A 22904-nucleotide genomic window follows, 5' to 3' on the forward strand; every position below is an offset into this window, starting at 1 on the left:
GGTCTTTTTGTTGTGCTTTAGTTTCTTTGCATAAATTCTTTTCAAAGTATCAAGTAGTCCATTAAAAAGCAAAGGTATTTTTAAGAGCAATTACCACTGCCTGTGTCTGGTACCAGGCGAAGTTCCCCACGGATGGCAGTTACTGCTGTACAATGTGATGAGAGTGAAAGAGATGACAAGACAACAGCGGGAGCTCTGGAGGTGCCGCAGCCAGGCTCCGCAGCGTCCGGGGCTGTGGGAGACGCAGAAGCGCAGGAAACGGAGGTGCCCAGTGCGGATGGGAGAGGAGGCTGCTCAGAGGCCAGAACCACCAGACTCTGGGCCCTAAAAGGGCAGGATTCCCAACACCAAGAACGCTATCCTGATAACAGGAACCAAAGGCATAAGTGATAGATGAAAGGAAAAGTGTGTCTTATAGATGACAGTTTTAAGCAATGTTCTTAACAAAGATTATTTTGGCTTAGAAGAATGGGGAGAATGAGAAAAGAAGATGGCCAGGAACAGAGTAAGAAACACCAATTTAAGGACAGGCAGAGAAACTCCCAGAGGTGAATGAGAAGCAAAGGTACGGAGGGTAGCAGAGAAGTCTGAGGAACTGTTATGCATTTGCTATGTGTCAGGCACTGAGCTAGGGACCCTTCCCTCAAAACTAATACACACACATACGATACATACATATACGTATGCATATATATACACGTGTATACATATATAGTTACATATACCAGCAGAAAAGTACATGTATACACACATATATACACACATTTCTTTTACTAAATTTTCTACTACATTTCTTTTACTAAACCATTTTGAATATAAGTTGCACAAAATCATGACCCTTCCCTCCTAAATATTTCAATATGCATCTCTGAAGATTAAGAATATTCTCCTAGTTAACCATGCCATTACCATACCTAGAAAAATTAAGACAATTCAATAACACCATCTAATATACAGTCTGCATGCAGATTCACACAAGTGCCCTAAAATAATTTCTATAGTGCTACCCTCTACCGCCCCCAGCCACCAATCACAGTTCACACAGCACATTATTTCTCTTCGGCCTCTTTTGATCTAGAACTGCTCCCGCCCACCCCATCATGTTTGTTTGCTTTTCATGACATTGATTTATTTACAGAGTCTGGGCTGTTGTTTTATAGAATGATCCATGTTCTGAATTTGTCCAATTGTTTATCCATGATTAGCTTTTTGACAAGGTAGGTTGTGTACATCTAACTGAGTCATATTGAGAGGCAAAATATCGAATTATCCCATTTTTGGTAAGTTCAATCATTCAGTGACTGCCAGATGAAAAGGTACCATTTTTTTCTTTGTTATTCTAAATGATCTGTGAGTGATGCTTTTAGATTGGAACATCCTGTTCTCCTACAACCTTTCGCCAAGAGACTTTTCACAAACACTGAAGACTGTTGCCTGAATCAATTATTACACTGAGGTTGAAAACTGTTGACTTTCTAATTCTATCATTCCTTCTACCTTTTCTAGCTGACATTCTTCTACAAAGAAGAGCTTGTCCCTGTCTTCATCCTGCCTTTTTCATCTGTATTTTTAATATCACTATCAACTCTTGAATGTGGTTTGTTTTTAAAAGTATTTTCATCTATTACTGTCCTTCTTATTGATATCCAAACTGTTGAATTTAGAAGTACCACCAAGTCAGCTCCCATGTCCTTTTTTTTTTCTTCCCCCCCCCCCACCCCCCGCCCTTAACACTTCCTCATTGGTCTGAGCACTTCCTTGCTTTTTTGCCTGCAAGGTATCAACTCACCTTTCCCTGTGCCTGATTTGAAATCAGTCACTTCCCCAAGGAGCCTTGGTCCCTGTTAGTGGGTGGTGATACTTAGAGACAAGATAATCTCATTGATAATGGAGATTGCTACCTTTCCACCTACAGAGGATTTTTTACTTTTGTTATTTAAAGTTGGAAATGGCTTGAGCAAGTTTATAGCTATTAGGGTATCAGGACTTCAAGACCTACAAATTTTATTGAGAACTTGTGGAGGTTTATACCTTGAAGGAAAGTAGCCTCTAGACTGAGAGAGAGCCTGAAAATACAAAAGAGGAAGGCAACAATGTATAAAGAAAGATTAGAAAGGAAGTCAGTGTAGGCTGCAATTAAAAAAAAAAAAAAAAAACCCCACCATGGAGTAAAATAAAGCTGGTCCTGGTCCATGCAGGTCATGAGCATGAAATTCAATTCGTGGTACAGACAGGAAGGAGCACTTCTTATCATCAGATTCCGTCCATTCGGACACCACCTCTGAGGCAACAATGAAATGGCATCTAATAGCTCCCATAGGGCATGGCAAGATGTAAGATAGTATCCTCAAAACACATATGAGCAACTCATACTGAAATCCATATGAAAAGTGAAACAGTCACAAATGTATTGATCTAAAGAGGACACTTACATTCAACAATGGATCGCATTGGGATGGGCCTCGGACTCATAAAAAGCAAAGGTCTGGGCTTCCCTGGTGGCGCAGTGGTTGAGAGTCCGCCTGCCGATGCAGGGCACACGGGTTCGTGCCCCGGTCCGGGAAGATCCCACGTGCTGCGGAGCGGCTGGGCCCGTGAGCCATGGCCTCTGAGCCCGCGTGTCCGGAGCCTGTGCTCCGCAATAGGAGAGGCCACAACAGTGAGAGGCCCGCGTACCACCAAAAAAAAAAAAAAAAAAAAAAAAAAGCAAAGGTCTTTCTTTCCATGTGTACTCTGAGCACCATCTATAAGCTGCATAAAAATGCATCCTTCACATTTAAGTCCTACTCATTTTGAAATGAACGTAGTTGCTTCATTGTCATATGCTGTGTTTAATAAAATACAAATTCATTTAAAGCATTTCCCAATTCATAGGTTAGTGTAACAATATATTTTATTATATCAAAGGTTACTGATTCCTCTAACAGGTAGGAAGTACATAAATTTTAGGCTTTAAAGTGTATGAGAATCACTTCTCTGTAGTGTTTCCACTCCCATCTAAAGTTCTGGATATTTATATTCTTTTCCTTTGGGATATGCAAGCCTCAATCTTGAACAAACATATACCTGGTTGATATTTAGCTAAGTCAAGTTGTTGGTTCCTCACAAATGAAAATCTATTCCCCAGCCCCCTGGCAGAGGGATATGCGTTAAGGCCCTAAAAGCCCCAAGATCTAAAAAACTGAGTACTGCACGCCTGATTGAGAAACGCAAACACCATCTCAGTAAAGCAAAAAGAGGTCAGAGGTTCATTTCCTTGCCTCACCCCAGGGAATAGAACCACATATTCCAAAACAATGCTGCAGAAGAACAGGCTGGAAAAAATTAAGTCAGGAATCCTAACAGCTCAATCTAAGTCCAGATAGAGAAAGGAATCAGTTCCCCAAACTCTGAAGACAGGAGTTTCACAGCTTTACATCACTCACATCAAAAATGCAGACCCGTGTGGACTGCCAAGTAAATGCATGAAACGCTCTGGACCTCACTCATACTCCCTGCTGCTGAGTGCTGCTTCCTGTGACGAGAACCCAGGGACCATAAGAAGAACGGCCTTCCCCCAGCCTCCCCGAGGCAAGCGCTGCTGGGCCAGACTCCCGAGGAGGTTTGGAGCACACTGCAGCCCTGCGTTTCAGTGCAGAAGAACATCAACCTCAAATAAACGTGGGGAAGTAGGGCACACCGTGGGAGCCTGACCCAGGGGAATTCCTGGCCGGCTGAGAGTCCCAGGGACCTCCGATTCGTCTATTGTCAGCTGAGTCACTCCCTGAACCCCCAACGTTTCCTCTGAGTCATACACTGCCAGGCACCAGGTATTTGATTCTTATAGGAATAGAAACCCTATGAGGTAGCAACTACTATCCTCTCACTTTAGAGATGTAAAGACAGAAACATGGAGGCACTCTGTAACTATTCCAATATCACAGCTACTAAGAAATTGAGCCATATTTCTAACCAAGGTCCACTACATCCAACATGCATGCTTTTAACCATTATACTGCACTGTCTGCCCATTATTCCAACAGAGCTGTAAAGAAAGCCCACTTCACATTCCAAGACCTAAGCATGTGAATTACTTAATCGCTGCTGAGTTACTCAACATACAGTTCAGGTTTAGCACCAATGAGAGAGCTGACAAAATTCTATTCCTGTATCAAAATGATACCAAATACAACTACCATTAAGGGGCTATTTCAGTAGTTCTCAACTTGGGAACATCTTAAGAAATGTCTGGAGACATGTTTCCTTGTCTTAAGTCATGGGTGCTGCTGGCACCTAGTGGATAGGGCCAGGGATGCAGCTAAACATCTTACGATGCACCAGACCACTCACCCACAAAGAACTGGAACTCAAAAACATGTCAGTAGTGCCAAGGGTGAGAACCCCTGGGCTATACCAAAGATTGTAGGTGGAAAATCCCTCAAAGTCTATCCTGACGATCCAGATGCAGCTCCTGGTACGGAGGCTAGGATGGGTAGCCACTTCCACGGCCCCAGAAGTTTGGCATCTGTGCCACATCTCGCCCTCTCCCCCGGCTCCCGTGATCTGCTTGCATCACCACAAGATGTGAAGACTGACCCGGGATCGAGGAGGCGCCAGCCTTGCACTTTGCTAAGAGTTCTGCTGAAAGTATTTTAAGGGAAGTGGTTGGAATTAAAAGTAAAAAACTAGGTTTGGGCATCATTATCAGCTTACCATCACACTAACTCACCATCCGTTATGGAGTTTCTGTATGCAGTGGTACCCAGAGACTAACTGGAGAAACTGAAGGCATCCACACCTTGCAGACCTTTAACACCTAGATCAAAAAGGACATACTCACAAACTCACACGCACATGTCCACCTTCTCTCAAAAACAATACTGGATAAGTGATTCCTAAAAACAATACTCTAGAAAAATGCTGAAGGGCCTGCAATACATGCACATACTCATGAACACAAACAAAACATGCTTGCCCCGAGTTCCCTCAGGAGTAGAGGAGACCTGGCTTGGAGATGAAGAGACATAAATTTGAATACTGTCTGGCCACATATTAGCTGCCCAATTCGCCTTTGATGAGTTACTTAACCATTCTCAGCATCAGTTTCCTCATTTGCAAAATGGTGATAACAGTAACTGATTGGCAAGGCTCTATCATGTTACTCAAGAGCTTGGGCAATCCGTGTCCCCCCTGTTGTGCTGTCCTCTCATGTGTCTTGGTGCATGTGCCCGATAGCTCTCTCTGCCCAACACTGCCTCCCTCCCCTCTGACCCCCTTCTATGAAATAAACTGGCATGCTTAAAGTGACTTCTCCTGGAACAGGTCTATGACCTAGAAGCAGAGGACTCTGTTGACCCACTCCTAAGGAGTCACAATGTTGGGGAAAAAGAGGCAGGACCTAGAGTGAGGATGCAAGAAATTCTAAAACATTCAACCGACCATAGAATAAGAAAGGCCAGAAGCCTGATGACAGACTTAAGAATTAATTAATACTATTCAATAGTATAAAATATTTTTAAAATATAAAGTATGTTATAAAGTATTGAATAACATAAAATGTTATAAAATATGACTACAAGACTGAATAAGTAGCCCATACATAAATTCTCCTTCTATTCAACCCTTATGACTGTTCTGGAAACCGTCTAGGATATCACATATTGGCACCACAAAGAGGGGAAAAAAAAGTCACACATTACAGCAAGGGAGATAAAAGCAGCAATAATAAGAAAATGGCTTTAGTAAGTTTAGAAATGTACACAATGATTACACACATCTATACCACTTTCTATTGTTAGAAGAATCATCTAGAAACAAATATTTATCTCATATGAAAAGATCTTGGGGCACCTCGGATCAAAGTTTTTGATGTTTGGACTGTAAGGACAGAGAAGGAATTGTCAGACTGTCGTTAGATAAGAACTGAACAAAGAACAGGAAGAAAAATGCTCATCATAGGTGGGTACTGATTAAAGAGTGATTTGAAAGCAATTCATTTTCCAAATACATTTTCTTTATTGAATATTTTTTTATAAATTATTTAATTATTTTTGGCTGTGTTGGGTCTTCATTGCTGCGCACCGGCTTTCTCTAGCTGCGGCGAGCCAGGGACTACTCTTCGTTGCGGTGCACAGGCTTCTCATTGCGGTGGCTTCCCTTGTTGCAGAGCACGGGCTCTAGGTACGCAGGCTTCAGTAGCTATGGCTCGCGGGCTCTAGAGCACAGGCTCAGTAGTTGTGGCGCGTGGGCTTAGTTGCTCCGCAGTATGTGGGATCTTCCCGGCCCAGGGCTCGAACCCGTGTCCCCTGCATTGGCAGGTGGATTCTTTAACCACTGCGCCACCAGGGAAGTCCCTCCATATACATTTTTGTTTTCTAATTATGAACTATTTCAAGTACACAAAAGTACAGAAACTAATGTTGGTTAACACCAATACACTTAATCGCCCCGTGTTAATTGATAGTAATATTTAGGCATCATTGTTTCAGAATTTAAGAGGTGAAATACCGCAAATACAACTAAAGTCCAACCACCCTATGGCATCCCTTGCCCCTCCTTCCTTCTCCGGGAGTAAGCAGTTTCCTGAAGTTAGAAGATATCATTCCTGACCAGAACATGCTCAGTACTGACCTGGATCAAATATAATATTCCACCACAGAAAACTAAATCTCTTTATGTTTTGTTTCTAAAGAGAACTTCATGACCTCTTAGGGCTATTCTAGGTAAATATGCTTATTTTTTACCACTGGTTCTCCATAAAATATCAATTTATATTTACAGACTAGAAGGATGAGATTATTATGATGAAATTTATAATGAGTAAATGCTAAGAAAAATCTTAGATTTCAGGCTCCTTTTAATGTAATTTTTTCCTACCTCAAGTCCCAACTACAGCAAAGAAAAATAAGGTTGATTTTTTACCCTCCTCACCAAATATTTATTAAAGTCCCCTACGTACAGTCTTTTAAAAAAAACAAAAAACAGGGCTTCCCTGGTGGCGCAGTGGTTGAGAGTCCGCCTGCCGATGCGGGGGACACGGGTTCGTGCCCCAGTCCGGGAGGGTCCCACATGCCGCGGAGCGGCTGCGCCCGTGGGCCATGGCCGCTGGGCCTCCGCGTCCGGAGCCATTGCTCTGCAATGGGAGAGGCCACAACAGTGAGAGGCCCGCGTACCGCAAAAAAAAAAAAAAAAAACAAAAAAACAAAAAAACTTGCTCTTCAAGGAGTACTCGTTGGGTTAGCAGCACCAACATTATACCCAGCTCCAGACCTATGGAATCTCGAGTCTTCATTTTAGCAGGAGCCCTGGGAAATATGTATGCGCATTAAAGTCTGAGAAGGGTTGCCTTAAAGAATTTAGAAAGGTGACAACCTAGACCGAGGCAGAACCAAATCCAACCACCATTCTGCCAAACCTATCCTCTTCCTATCACACAATATAGCTTTCAGATGTTATCTTGGCAAAGTCCATGCATAAGTAGACCAGTGGTTATCAACCAGGGGCAATCGGGCCTCCCAGAGGACATTTTGTTCACAACTTAGGGAGATGATACTATTGGCCCCTAATAGAAGCCAAGAATGCTGCTGAACATCCTACAATGCAGAGGACAGTCCTCATGACAAATAATTATCTAACCCAGAATGTCAGTGGTACAAAGGTTTAAAAAAAAAAACACCAGAAAACAAAAAAAGCCTGCCTATGATTTCCTAGCTAAAAGGGTCAATTGTTAACTTCAGTAATTTAAATGAGCTGATTTGAGCAACCAAACCCATAAAGCGTGTGGGGGGTGGGGAGAAAGAAACCAATAACTAAAAACACTTCATATGCAATCCTCTCAAGTAAAGGGTTTACAGGGTTTACATCACATCAGTAATCGTCAATAGTGACAACCAAAACGAAGTTCAGTAAAGCAACAACAAAAACGCGTGCTGAAATATTGCACAATTATACAAGCTGTATTTAAAAGGCAAGTGCACAGCTACGACACATACTTCTTCAATGAAAACATTCTGGCGTTTATTTAACTTAATTAAATCTTCGTTTTTCTCCTACAATACAGGATCATTAGCGAAGAAGCACCTTGGCCACTTCAAGATGACAAGCGCCCACTAGGCTAAATTACTTCACTGAAAGGAAACCTCATATCAGACAAAAATTTTAAAACGTAAGTGAACAGATCCTTTACCGTTATCAAGATGATGAAATTTGTTAATTTCATCAAAATATTACGAAGGAATAACTTCCCTTCTTCAGAGAAAGTAGAATTACAGCACACAGAACAGTGGAAGGTGGTCCATTTTAAGAGAAAAATGGGTCACTGTGTGTAATTACACAGAGGATGAGTAATGAACTCAGCATGTTTTTACTAAGATTGTATTTCCGGAGCGAGCATCGCCTTGTCTGGTCCTGTATCAACTAAGTTCTGCCCAAAGAGAGAGCCCTGAGGTTATATGCAGTATTCTACAACCTGAAAATACGAATGCAGCCCAATCCTGAGACCTAACATTTCACTAGGAACAACAGCGCTATCTGGATTAAAATGAAACTTTGCCATTGATATTCTAGCTGTGCAAAAAAAAGATGAGAGAAAGCAATTCATAGGCTCTTATTACACGTTAACGGCTGTCTTTTGGTCTCATAGATCCACTCCACCATTACGTAACCAAAGATCCAAAGTGACGGTTCATATAGACTAAAACGTTTCAAGTCATTTCATTCTCCTTTACCTGGATTTGTGGAACAAGGAAGATTTCCACCTAAGAGAAGCTGAAGCCTTATAATATTTTTTTCTAATTGAAGTATAGCTGATTTACAATGTTGTGTTAATTACTGCTATACCGCAAAGTGATTCAGCTGTATATATATGTGTGTGTATATATATATATATATATATATATATACACACACACACACACACATTCTTCTTTTATGTGTGTGTGTATATATATGTATATATATGTATATATATATATTTCTTTCCCCCCCATTACGGTTTATCTTGAAATCCTTCTTAAATGAAGTCTCAAGAATTCAGGGAGCTGTGCTTATGTTACCTGAAGCCTCAAGGTTAACATAATGACCACTTTCACTATAGAAATTCAGAGGTAATCTCAGAAGTAACATCCATGGGCAGGGCTGGCTACACTTCCACAAACTGGCTCCACAGAATGTCCCTTATTTCGGTTGATCATCCAGAGGTGCTTTTCCTCTTTCTTTCTCCCCCTTTGCCTGTCTCTTGTCTTTGATGGGCTGGGACAACCTGCTTAGAAATAGTAAATCAGCTGAGAGCCTGGGGCAGGGAATGGAGGGTTGCTGGGCGACATCAAGACATTCTTTCTTTCTGATTTATTTGGTTCTTTTTATTTTTACGTTACCGTATAAAATCAGCATCCGTATGTTACTATTTCCTCCATCTGTGAAATGATTTGAAGTTTTAGTAGGTGTCTATCGGGATGTTAAATCACCTCTATACTAAAGACAAGGAGAGGAGACTGGACAGGTGTTACAAGGTCAAAGGAATACATGTCTTTTATCAGCTTGTCCTATTTTTCATCTAACGTGTATTCCTGCCTTTTGGTCTCAATATATAACTGGCCTCACTTGCCGCAGATACCTTAAGATAGCCCCTTTTCCACACATCTCTTGATCCATCACTGTAGAAAAGGCTGCCACACTCTGAGTCACCAGGACCAAATATGATAAATTATGTACCTGGAGGTCACAGTGCCCTGCCATCAACACTACTGCTCAAGAAAAACAGACTTAAGAGCGTATTACCACTAAAATTGTCTTGGCTCATTACCTACGTAGAATGAGCCTTTAATTTGCCTCTGCTGTATCCATCCAGACAGCAGCACGAGCAGCAGTGATGCCCTGCTTCTTCCCCCAGTCAACACGTCTCAAACGGAGACTCTGATCTGCCGTTGCTTAAAAACAGCCCAAAATAGCAAGAAGACGTTTGGAGGGAAAGACCCAAGCAAGCCTTGAGTACTCATTTCATTTCAGAAGGCACTCCGGCTCTAGAAGTTTACCTGGGTCAGCTAGCCCCCCTTCCATCAACCTCAAAGTGAGGAAAGGAGGAGGCATGAGGTGCATGGCAAAGCATATATGCTCAGATTCTTGACCCTCTGAGGAACCAGAGAGCAGAGTTGTGGACCCATGGCATCAGGCTACATTCAGACATATTGCAGTGCGAAAGGACAAAAGTCACGAGATTCTGAGAAAATGTCTTTATACAGGTTTCTAGAAGGAAAGGAAAGAAATGGTGGCTCTCACTAAATCATTTCTGGGAAATTCTTCACTATTACTATATACAGTGGCTTCTATAATTTTTCTATAAAGAGAGAAATTTGGTACTCATTAAATCATTTCTGGAAATTCTTCACTATTTCAGTATTTAGTTGTATATTATATAGCTAATATTTGTCTCTACTTTAAAATGTACTCACATCTGCTTTTTTAAAAATTTTATATTTTAAACTCCAGTGAATCCAACAATTACTGAATACATATCATGATCCCCGCACCACACTGACCGAAGGGCTTGTGTCCCCAGCACCGGGACCCCTGGGAGCGTTCTCTTGAGCTCTGTGAGACTGGCTCTTAGACTAAGCTGCACCTTACTATCAGGGGACAAGACCAATTATTTACTAAATATAGACTCTCTGCCACAGTGGACAGTTAAAAATAGAAAACATGGCCCCTTCACTTACCATCTAATATATGAAACAGGCCACAGAGGACCTACAAACAAACCCATTATGATCAGAGCCAAGTGGGCAGGGGATTGGATTTCCTTTCAAAGGAAGTCCAAGGACGGGCAAAATCAATTGCTAGAAATGTAACTAGTTTTGCCATATGCTTGCAGGAAGAGTACACAGAAGCAACATATTCTTTTGGGGGAAACAGCACACAAAGTTTGCATGTGTGATTTTTTTTTTTTTTTTTTTTTGCCATGTGACTGAATCTCATATTCCACATTTCCGAATTCTACTTTCTCACACTTCCTTAATTTTACTGACACAGCCCTTCACTCACTGTGTATAAAGCCCCATGCTTGGCACCAGAAATACAAAGATAAACAAGATACATTCTCTGTCCTCAAGGAACCCACTGTTCTCCACAATGCTTCTTTCCCATGACCCCTGACTAGATGTAAATTTCTTAAGAGCAGGGACTCATGTCTTATATTCCCAGATTGCATTTCATTATTTCACAAATATTTTAAATATCTAATGTTCTAAATGTAATGCTAGGAATACAATGGTAAAAAAAAAAAAAAAAAAATGACATGGTCTCTCTCCTCTGAAGGAGCTTACAGTAGCAGAGGAAACAAAAAACAAACAGCTAGAGAGACAAGTGCTATGACAGAAGAAAGGCACAGAACTAGGAGCACACGTACAAGGGACCTCACACCCAATCCACCCCAACCAAGGCTTGGGAGGGCAAAGCTTCCTAAAGAAAGTGGCATCCAAACTGAGGCCTCAAGGATGAAGAGCAGTTAGCCAACCAAGAAGGTAGCAAAAGAGTCTTCCATACAAATGCAAGTTTGTGCAAAGGTCCAAGGTGAGAGAAATCCTGGAACCCACGAGGTACAAGGGTTCAGAACAGCAGGAACTCATCTCTGGAGGTAGAATTAGTAGGGATCAGACCAAGATGGGACTTCTGGTAGCTCAGGGTTAAAGAGTTAGGACTTTATCCTGAGGGCAAGGACCAACGGATGAAGGGTTAAACAGGATGTTGACATTACAGATAAGATGGGCAGTAGACATTTTCTTAGATGTATCAAATCATCTTTCAAAAGAGTGCTAATCTTCCTTGTGCCATAAATCATCATGTCCAACATCAGTGAAGACTACACAGGATTCTCTAACAAAAGAAGGTTCTGGGTAATACCTAGGGTAGTGTCGTCCAATAAAAATATGATGCAAGCCGCATAGGTAATTTAAAATTTTCCAGTAGCCATATTCTTAAAAAAGTAAAATTAAGTGAAATTAAGATTAATAATGTATTTTATTTAATGGGATATTCCTAAAATATTTCAACATATTCTCAATATTAAAAATATTGAGATATTTTACATTATTTTCTGCGTACTAAGTCTGCAAAATTCATTGTGCATTTTCCATCACATCTCAATGTGGACTGGCCCCATTTCAAGACCTCTACAGCCACATATGGCTAGTGGCTACCATTTGGACAGTACAGATCTAGAATGTACTTTGGGGAGGATTTCTCAGAATGCTTAAGGTCTTTCTATCATTTTTGTTTTCTAATTTATAAAAATAATGCAAATCAGTTTTTAAATGGGGAAAAACCCCACAGAATATCTCAACTTTTAAAGGTACCCATAATCCTATACCAAAAATACCAGTTATAGTTGGACGTGTACGCTTGTAAGACGTAGTCCTATGTCTAAAATATACATAGGGTAGGCTTTCTAAAAAGTAGGGTCTGTGTCAATAGCTCTTAAACCTAGTATGTTAAAGAGCTGTGAATAAAATGAAACAGATTCTCTGTTTTTATAGCTTTATTACCTTTGAGACTATATTTAAATGAGTATTCCTGGAACTTTAGAGTTGTACAGCGACCTTTATCATTTTAGGGAAACGCTGGTCTCCATGATTACCTCAGTCCTCAGACTGTCCTGCTTCTCTAATTTTTCTTTCCTGTCATCTGTCTACTCCATTCTTCCCTTTTCAAAAGGAAGGAAGGGAAGGTGAAAGGGAGGAAGAGACAGGCACCTAAGGAATATACAGCAAAAACTTGGTTTCAAGAACTTGCTGGGCATGGCAAGTTCTTGCCCTTCCCTTTACTTATTTCTCGGCAAATGACTCGAAGGTCGTGACTGCCCTTTCGGTGACTATTTCACATCACCTTCCAGGCCTCACCTGCAGAAGTTACCCAACGATGAACGCCACCACTGCCCCACCCGCAGAGGGGTCCTGCCCCCGGAACACCCTCATAACCCAGCAAATCATCCCCGTGCTGTACTTCGTGGTCTTCGTGGCCGGGATCCTCCTCAACGGCGTGTCCGCGTGGATATTCTTCTACGTGCCCAGCTCCAAGAGTTTCATCGTCTATCTCAAAAACATCGTCATCAGTGACTTCCTGATGAGCCTGACTTTTCCTTTTAAGATCCTGGGAGACTCGGGCCTCGGGCCCTGGCAGCTGAACGTGTTTGTGTGCCGGGTCTCGGCCGTGCTCTTCTACGTCAACATGTACGTCAGCATCATGTTCTTTGGGCTCATCGGCTTTGACAGATACTATAAAATCGTGAAGCCTCTCTTGACTTCGTTCATCCAGTCCGTGAACTACAGCAAGCTCCTGTCGGCGCTGGTGTGGAGCCTCACGCTGCTGCTTGCCATCCCCAACGTGATCCTGACCAACCGGAGCGTCGGGAAGGCCACACGCATTAAATGCATGGACCTGAAGAACGAACTGGGCCTCAAGTGGCACCGAGCCTCCAACTACATCTTTGTAGCCGTCTTCTGGATTGTGTTTCTCTCCTTAGTCGTGTTCTACACTGCTATCACGAGGAAAATCTTTAAGTCCCACCTGAAGTCCAGAAAGAACTCCATCTCGGTCAAGAAGAAATCTAGCCGCAATATATGCAGCATCATGTGCGTGTTTTTTGTCTGTTTTGTTCCTTACCATGTTGCCAGAATCCCCTACACTCGGAGCCAGACAGAGACCCATTACAGCTGCCAGTCAAAAGAAATCCTGCTCTATGTGAAAGAATTCTCTCTGCTGTTGTCAGCTGCAAACGTATGCCTGGACCCCATTATTTATTTCTTTCTGTGCCATCCATTTAGAGAAGTCTTACGTAAGAAACTGCATATCCCATTAAAAGCTCAGCATGACTCAGAAGCTTCCAAAAAAAGGGGAAATGTAACACAAGAAAGCACACATACTGTGTGAATTCCCACCTCCTTTCGAATAAAGTCTGTGCATGCATATTGTAATCTTCAATTACATAATAAAGGCAAATGAAGAAGAAGCATGTCCACGATAATAAGTGTCATCTCTAGGCACTACTATTCAACGTAGTACAATAATAAAACTAAAATGTAAGTTTCCATGCTTGTTTCTGTACCATCAAAGAAAAGATAATACATTATTTAATCTTATCCCACCAAAATAGAAGGTTTACGTTTATAATCAATAGTCTGGTCAGTTAATACAGCACGTTAGACAGCAATAAGGAAGACAGGAAGTAATCAAGACAATTCACAGGGGCATCTTCCTCCTTCTAAACACAAGAATTAAGCTGGCATATTACGCAATTCTTTTCAACAGGGTCATTAAAGACCAGCTTAAAAGCAGACACGGTCTGATAAAGGATTAGAGGCCTGTTTGTAGTGAAAAAGTCAAGTCTTCTCCGATTTGAAGAAGCAGGATAAGCAGACACCCAAAAAATTACTTAAGAAATCCCCCACGGATTTATTTCATGGCATTTCAAAGGAAAGCAGATATGCACTCTGTACATCGGCCGCACAAAAATGTAATCTTTCTCTGATAGCATTTGGAGGATGATGTAAGATACATCTTAAATACGTTTTATGTGAAGATTAGCTAAGCCGCTTAATGAGCCTAGTGTTCTGGTGCTAGAATGTGTTTAAGTAAACTCTACAGAGGGAATCTAGATAGTGGCGTAAGTTGCCAGAAACTTCCCCTGTTCCATGGTATGGGAAAAAAATCTAGGATGTCTGAGAAAAGACGTATGCACACAAATACCCCCAGCTGGCAACACACTTTATTCCCTAGGAGCAGAGAAAAGCAGTTTTCTTAGAAAGCAACTGGACCTGATAGAAAGAAAATCCAAAATTTGCAATAATGAGTGAGAAATTACACATAAAATGAAAATTTACACATCATGTTTTCTGAAAAACAAATTTCATATGTGCAGATATGGATATGATTGCTGGCTTCTGAGTCATCAAAGCTCAGTTCTTTCTCTGCTATTAACTGGCTGGAAGACATTTAGCCCATCTTTCAAATGCTCTTCTCAAACATTTTTGTAAGTCATGTTTTCATATATATGTGTGTATATATATATATATATATGTATGTACTTCAAGCCTTACCATATATGTACTAATAAAAAATAATTTTAATAGTGTCAAGTTTTTTCTTAAGTCAAGATACCAAAAAACACTACCAGATTTACTCATAGTCAAGACATGGGTGGTTTCTTTAGTACACTCGATTACAAATGCTAATAGAATACAAAGAAAGAAGGCATAGGAGTACCCAGGAAGGAGTTGCATAGAGTATTTTTGAAATTCTATTTGCCACTGACTTTTCAAAACAAGTATTTCATATGTTCTTAGGACCTTATCAGATTTTAGGCAAAACTGAGAAAACACCTTTTAAACTGAGGAAGAGCTGAGAAGATTTTCACACTCTGTATCCACCTTCCACCCTCATGAAAACTCTCTGCTCCCAACTCTGGGTCAAATATCCTCTCCCAAAAAGAACAAAATCACAAACCTATGATAAACGTGCCTGGCAAAACTAAGCTTGCTATAGCATTTGTTTGGCTAAGTATATTTGCAAAAGAAAGTGGCTGTGTTTATTCACAGTTTCCATTGGTCAGGACAAATTAGTAAATGCTGGTGTTTTATATGTCCCCTACTGGGCCACAGGAGAAACTGAAATTATAAAAGAAGATGAGAAGCACCAAGTTTTGCCTTTGTAACCACTGTGCCAAAGCAAATCAGAAATATGAAAGGCAATATTTTTCAGGAAACAACATGCAATGCAAATAAGGATATCGTGAAGCAAGAGTTGAATAACAGCTACTGCATATCAGAACTTTTAAGGTAAAAGACCTGTACTTGGAAAACTGTAAGACATTGAAGACAACACACACAAATGGAAAGATGTATGCTGCTCACAAATGGGAAGAATTAATATTGTTAAAATGACCATACTACCCAAGGTAGTCTACCAAGGGTTCAATGCAATCCCTATCAAAATACCAATGGAATTTTTCACAGAACTAGAACAAATAATTCTAAAGTTTGTATGAAAACACAAAAGACTCCAAAAAGCCAAAATAATCTTGAAAAAGAAGAGCAAAGCTGGAGGTATCACACTCCCTGATTTCAAACTATACAGCAAAGTACAGTAATCTGATTACTACAGTAATCAAAACAGGATGGTACTGGCACAAAAACAGACACATAGATCAGTGCAATAGAATAGAGTGCCCTTGCTTACACAATCAATTAATCTACAACAAAGGAGGTAAGAATATACAATGGAGAAAAGACAGCCTCTTTCATCAATGGTGTTGAGAAAACTGGGCAGCTATATGCAAAAGAATGAAACTGGACTACTTTCTCACACCATATATAAAAATAAACTCAAATGGATAAAACGCTTAAGACCAGAAAGCATAAAACTCCTAGAAGAAAACACAGGCAGTCAGTACAGTCTTTGACACTGGTTGTAGCAATATCTTTTTGGATGTGTCTCCTTAGGCAAGGGAAACAAAAGGAAAAATAAACAAATGGAACTACAGCAAACTAAACAGCTTTTGTAGAGCAAAGGAAACCAAAAACAAAGCAAAAAGGCCACCTACTGAATGGGAGAAGAGATTTGCAAATGATACATCTGATAAGGTGTTAATGTCCAAAATGTACAAAGAACTCACAGAACTCAACATCAAAAAAGCAAACAACCCTACTGAAAAAATGGGTAGAAGACCTGAACAGACATTTTTCCAAAGACATACAGATGGCCAACAGACACATGAGTAGATGCCCAATATCACGAATCATCAGGAAAATGCAAATCAAAACCATAATAAGATACCACCTCACACTGGTCAGAACAGTTATCACCAAAAAGAAAAGAAATAAAAGGGCTAGAGCGGATGTGGAGAAAAGGGAACCTTTATGCACTATCGGTGGTAATGTAAATTGGTAAGGCCACTATGGAAAACAGTATGGAGGTTCCTCAAAAAATTAAAAATAGAACTATCAGCAATTCTACCTGTGGGAATTTTCCCCTAAAAAATAAAAAAAAAACTTATTCGAAAAGATATATGCATCCCTATGTTCATTGTAGCATTATTTACAATAGTCACGACATGGAAGCAACCTAAGCGTCCATCAGTAGATGAATGGATAAAGAAGATGTGAGAGAGATACACACACACACACACACACACACACATACATATATACATACATACATATATACATATACACAGAAAGACAGACAGACATATATGCCGAGAACAAACTGGTGGTTGCCAGAGGGGAGGAGGACAGGGGGATCAGTGAAACAGGTGAGGGAAAGTAAGAGGTAAAACTTTCTTTCATAAAGTACATAAATCATGGGGATGTGATGTACAACATAGAGAATAAAATCAATAATATTGCAATAACTTGGTCTGCTGACAGACGCTAACCAGGCTTACCAAGGGGATCACCTTGTACTGCATAAAAGTATTGAATCACTATGTTATACACCTGAAACTAGTAATATTGTAAGTCAATTACCATTCAATTAAAATAAAGAAGAAAAAAGATCAATACAGACAAATCTTTGGATTTAACTTTGGAAGATCACTTAAGACTTCAGTGAGAGGAATGTCTGTAAGGTATTAGAGTTAGAAGTCAGATCATAAGGAGTTTATTCAAATATTGAAAAGTTAGGTAAATTAAATGAAAAGGAACTTTAAGGTCCAGGGCTACAACAAAAGATAAAATAGTAGGGCAACAGCGAGAGTGGATTAATCCAGAAACATCTCTGAGGTCATCAGTACTATTTTTTTTTCATTATTTTGTGTAATAATGTGTTCTTTTCCGTAGCTAATTTATAAATAAGGTTTGTAATATATATCTGCTACAGCTAAAGTAATACAACATTTAATCACTTTATACAAGCAGTGCTATAAAATAATTAAACATTTTGAAAAGTGGTATATGGGAAAGTAAAGCTACATTTTGTTAAAGTGGTTCTTTTGGGGGGATGTCCTGTCATAAAGTGGTAATCCACATGCCACTGGAATCTTGCAGAGAATCGGTGACCAAAAGGAAGTAGCAGCTTCTACTGTTGAAGACCACACAGTTATGAGGTCACTCCTACCCCAACACGCAAACCCTCACAGCGCTGTTTACCCAAAAGGAAACCCTGTGTCATTTTGGGCAGATGACCTGTTATGTTTATAATTTGTATGATATTATCTTTTGATGTCACGTTCTGTACTAATAAAGTCTTTTTTTTTCCTTATTCTCCATTGTCAAAGCACATAGGTAGTAGCAATAGGGTTTAAGGACAGAATAGAGAAATAATAGCACATACTTTACTAACATCATCAAACAGAAACAAAGCTTAGTTTAAGGGTGCTTTCTAGAGTCTCTAGATTAATCGTTTAGGTGGTGCCAATGTATCAAGAGTTTCTCATTTGTAAGTGACAAAAGAAAAAAGAGAAGAAAAGAAAAGAAACCTAAAATTCGGCTTGCGCGATGAAAGAGATTTATTGGCTAATAGACCTGAATGTCCAAAGTTGTGGGTATGGCTTCCATTAATGGGCTGATGCAGGGCTGCAGCCGATGTAACCAGGGCTGGGTTTGTACTATTTCTCCAGTCACCTTCCATGGTGTTAGTTTTAACTCATAAAAGGAAGCTGTCAGCTCTCCTTTTGTGGTAGCAAAATAGAAAGGGATAAAATATACAGCAGTCTATGCTATACCAAATGATGAGGTAGCACTAAAAACACACTACCCTAATAAACTAAACTTGCCTTTCTACCTGCCAAACCAGATTCCTCTCCTCAGACTGCCCTTCCCAGGACTGAGACCACAGTCTGCTCCCTGCCAGCCCGATGTCTCAGCGATTTCACCTCTGCAGTCGTTCCCAACTACCCATCTCTTCCCGGCCAATTTCAGATCCTCCTTGCCTCTCACCTAAAAAGACTGCAAGCGCCTCCAAACTGACTTCTTGTCTTCCGCTTTCTCCCTCAACCCAACACATCCCAGAGCCCGCAGGTTCACCTGGTACTGCTGAGCTCACCGCTCCTCTCTTCACATAACCTTCCTGAGCTCTCCACCGCATGCTAACTAAAGCATCCAAGACAGACCAGGTGGCACTAAGATGTAGTCTCAGCCTCTTCCTCACACAGGTCCTGCACACATACTCCACGCACCCAGACTGAGTGAGGGTCCCCAAACACCCTCCCTACAGCCCAATCATGTGCATCTTCCCCAAAACCTGCCGCCACTCCCTCAATTCTCAGAAGCAGCTCTTTGCCCACCTTGGTCAGAGGACTGCACTTCCTGGATCCCCACAGGCTCTAACAGCCCAGAGTCTATCTGCATCATCGCAGGTCCTGCGTCCTCCTTATCACCCTTTCTACACTGTGACCTTCTAAAAGCAACAAACACCTTCTCTAGGATGGGAGTTAAGGAGGCAGCCTGCAGTCAAGAAATAATTATGGTTAGAATTTCTTTTAACCACTTGATCAAAAAACAAAGACTCACATGGCAAGGGCAAGGGAGAATTGCTCCAAAACTCTTCTCCTGGAAAGTAACAACAGAGTTCATAAAATGCGTCCTGCGCTTTGAAAACATGTTACTCAAATTTCATAAGAAATAGACCATAGCACTCAAGTGGGGGTGGGCGGGAAGAACTTCAGTGACTAAAAAGAAACAAGATATCCTTTAAGAGTTCCTTTTAAGGGACTTCCCCACTATTAATTATTTTATAACCATGGATCAAATAGCACAGTCACACCTCACAACTGAAAGGTGAGATGGATGTATGTTGACTGATAACACTGTACAGTCAATAAAAAGGCGGAAAACCGAACGGACCGGCCAAGGGAACGACAGGATAGACTCGGCCAGCCCTACAACCAAGTTCACATTCCGAGAATGTACAAAACACATCGACCTTCAACATATTTCCAAATTTTTACACGATGTTTCATTAAAAAGGGAAAACTAGGGCTTCCCTGGTGGCGCAGTGGTTGAGAGTCCGCCTGCCGATGCAGGGGACACGGGTTCGTGCCCCGGTCCGGGAGGATCCCACATGCCGCGGAGCGGCTGGGCCCGTGAGCCGTGGCCGCCGAGCCTGCGCGTCCGGAGCCTGTGCTCCGCAACGGGAGAGGCCACAACAGTGAGAGGCCCGCGTACCAGAAAAAAAAAAAAAAAAGGGAAAACTGAAGCAGAATTCAAATAATGCAGAAACCTCCACCTCTCGAAAGCTCTGCATCTACAGCTCACTTTAAAACTACTCTAATCATGTCCATCACTGTCAGATTTGAAGCTACCAATCTCAGAGTCAGGAAAGAATGTCTTTGGACTAACTCAGGTGGGAAAGGGGATTATGTGCCTTGAAAAACTTTCAAAACAGGAACCTAAAGCACAATGGCTCCAGAGAGAAGGCTGACTCGAAGCCACAGAAGCTGCTGGAGAAATGTTCTGATCAGCATTCATTAACCAGAGAACAGCTCCCTGCCCAAAGATCATAAAAAAACACTTCAGGATGCAAACTGTTTGGAGCTGTGAACATCCCAAGTTGCAAACTCCATAAGAAAAGTGGGCACAGTGCTGACTGTTCCACTGCCCAGTGGCACTCAAGTTCAAGTTCAAACAGCTGTAAACACTAAATATACGCTGGGGTGGGGGAGGGGGTGGTGGGGATGAACTGACCTGGTGTCCTCCTTTATAACCCCAGTTTCCAACCAACACTTTCATTTGAAGAAGCATACTTAAGTACTGGGACACTGGGGTCTAACAGTGCAGCTTTGGGCAAGGCCTCTATTTCCCCCATGCCTTAGTTTCCCCATCTGTAAAGAGAGGAATCTCCTCCATTTCATGGATTTCTTTAAAGAAAATACATTCTCAGACCTGTGTTCCTGGCCGTGGCAGCGGCTACCTACCCCAACATTCATTTTCTCCTTCCTCATTAGTTCCGAAGGCGACCATGGTACGTTTTAAAAGCAAATTTTAGGAATGTTACACATTTGGGACTTCCCTGGCGGTCCAGTGGTTAAGACTCCGCGCTTCCGCTGCAGGGGACACGGGTTCGATCCCTGGTCGGGCAATTAAGATGCCGTGTGCCGCTAGGCGCAGCCAAAGAAAAAAAAGAATGTTACACATTCAAACTGATACTTCTATTGAAATACCGTTGTTTGGTATTTGTGTTCAATAAGAACAAAAGCATGATTTGTGTGGATAAGGGACTGAGGACAAAAAGATTCATGGGGCAATTCAGCTTCAATTTTTAAATATACAAAATATCCATTAAAGTAAATAGTATGTCATTTCTTAAATAAGTATTGCCAGGACCAAGGTAAGGGAAACACAACTTCCCCTCACTTCCGACTTGGGTTTCTGAAATACTGGGTTAGTGACGTTGCGCAATTTCCTAGACCGCTAAGGAAATATCCACTGAAAAACATCTGTCCTTAATGAAACAGAAAGAAGTGACCTATGGAAATTCAAATGGAACTCACGTTAAAGACAAAAACAACAACAGGGACGGTAGCCAAGCCTGTTTCTACTGTGAATAAACTTCTGCAAAATGCCAAGGTGCCTCAAGCTCATTCTCAAAAGGAGGAACATGGTTTAGTTTCACTATTAAAAGATTGGTTTCTCACTATTCCAAAAAGGAAATGGAACATCAAGAACTAGGAGACTTTAGCTCTTTTATATTTGGCAATCCAGACACAAAAAGCTGCCTATAGTAGATTTTTAAGAACAGTTGAATGTATTTGATTCTATCTATACCCCAAAGTGAAGGGGGAAGTACACATATAAATATGCCTATCTAAAAAAGAAGAAAGAAACTTTACCAAAAACCTTTGATTCCAGTGTCCCTTCATATCATTTTAAAACCAGTCACCACTCAGCTGGCAGCTAAACTGCACCTCACCAAATTCTTCCCATCTCACCCTCTCCATCCCCCTGTGAGTGTAAACTCTGGTCGTAACTGCTCGCTTCACTTGACTGTCTGCAAGCATGTCTTTTCTGAAGTGGACAGAAGTGAGTTCTATCCAATATGACGCACACAAATCTTAAAAGACAGAGCGTTTCCCAGCACTATTACGATGAAAGTTAACATTGGTTCCTAACGAAAACCAAATACAAAGTTTGAGAAAGATTTGGGTTTCTTCCTCCAATTTTTGAGTGAATATATGTAAAGTTATTCTCTTGCAAAATACAGTAATAACTACCTGAATTCGAAAGAACATCGGAGTATCAGAAACAAATGGACACTGTCATCATAAGCATCTTGACACATTATTGTTTTCAAAAGTTCCCTAGATCCTCCTTAAATTCCCTCCAGCTTGACAGTCCTCATTTAGTCTTTTGAGAGATTTTTCCTTAGCAAAGTGAATACCAAAAGGGAGGCATTTTAGATTCTAGAGAGGTTTCTTCTGACTTTTTTCTTTATTATTTGGAAAACTAAGAATTACTGACAGAAAAAGAGATGAAACCAAAGTACCCTCCAAGACAATGAAGCAATAGAAAAACCCAGACCCTAAGTGATCAGGCAATGGCTTTGCACTTAACAAACCGCCTTTGGACCGGCACGCTCACTCCCCCACAGGAAGAATGAACATTTACCCAAACAATTTAAATGTACACTGGAGCTTCCCTTTTCATAGAATCTATTAATTACTAAACACCTGTCTCAATTCATTATGCCGTTGGGGCCAAATTGACAAATGTGCACCCCAGGTTTACTCTCATAACTGAGAAAAACAGATCCAGTATCTTTTTGAATAAAAAGATTACAAACTATAAAACAGTATGCACAACATAATAACATTTTTAAGTGGGTAAACACATAGAAAAATTTTAAAACGTATGTACCTAAAACGTTAACAATGATTATCTCTCTACATAATGATTTTCCTCTTCTCTTTCCAGATTTAACAACATAAACTTGACCATATCGTT

General features: G+C 40.9%; 2 protein-coding genes across 2 annotated transcripts in view; one reads left to right on the forward strand and one right to left on the reverse strand.

Annotated features, from left to right (window-relative positions):
- The window catches only part of MED12L (mediator complex subunit 12L), a 330647-nt gene that overhangs the window by 196233 nt on the left and 111510 nt on the right, over positions 1 to 22904 (reverse strand). The gene's annotated exons all lie outside the window — the stretch shown is intronic.
- Positions 8040 to 15030, forward strand: P2RY14 (purinergic receptor P2Y14). The gene is made up of 2 exons (XM_027092824.1): positions 8040 to 8143; positions 12863 to 15030. The coding sequence occupies exon 2, from the start codon at positions 12889 to 12891 to the stop codon at positions 13897 to 13899; it is 1011 nt and encodes a 336-aa protein (XP_026948625.1). The 5' UTR covers positions 8040 to 8143; positions 12863 to 12888; the 3' UTR covers positions 13900 to 15030.

Source organism: Aethalodelphis obliquidens, unplaced genomic scaffold, assembly GCF_003676395.1.
Source record: "Aethalodelphis obliquidens isolate GAN/ISIS:26980383/991018 unplaced genomic scaffold, ASM367639v1 scaffold81, whole genome shotgun sequence".
NCBI lineage: Eukaryota > Metazoa > Chordata > Mammalia > Artiodactyla > Delphinidae > Aethalodelphis > Aethalodelphis obliquidens.

Bases quoted from the DNA above. Each gene is read 5' to 3' on its own strand.
- P2RY14 (XM_027092824.1), top strand. From the start codon at position 12,889: ATGAACGCCACCACTGCCCCACCCGCAGAGGGGTCCTGCCCCCGGAAC.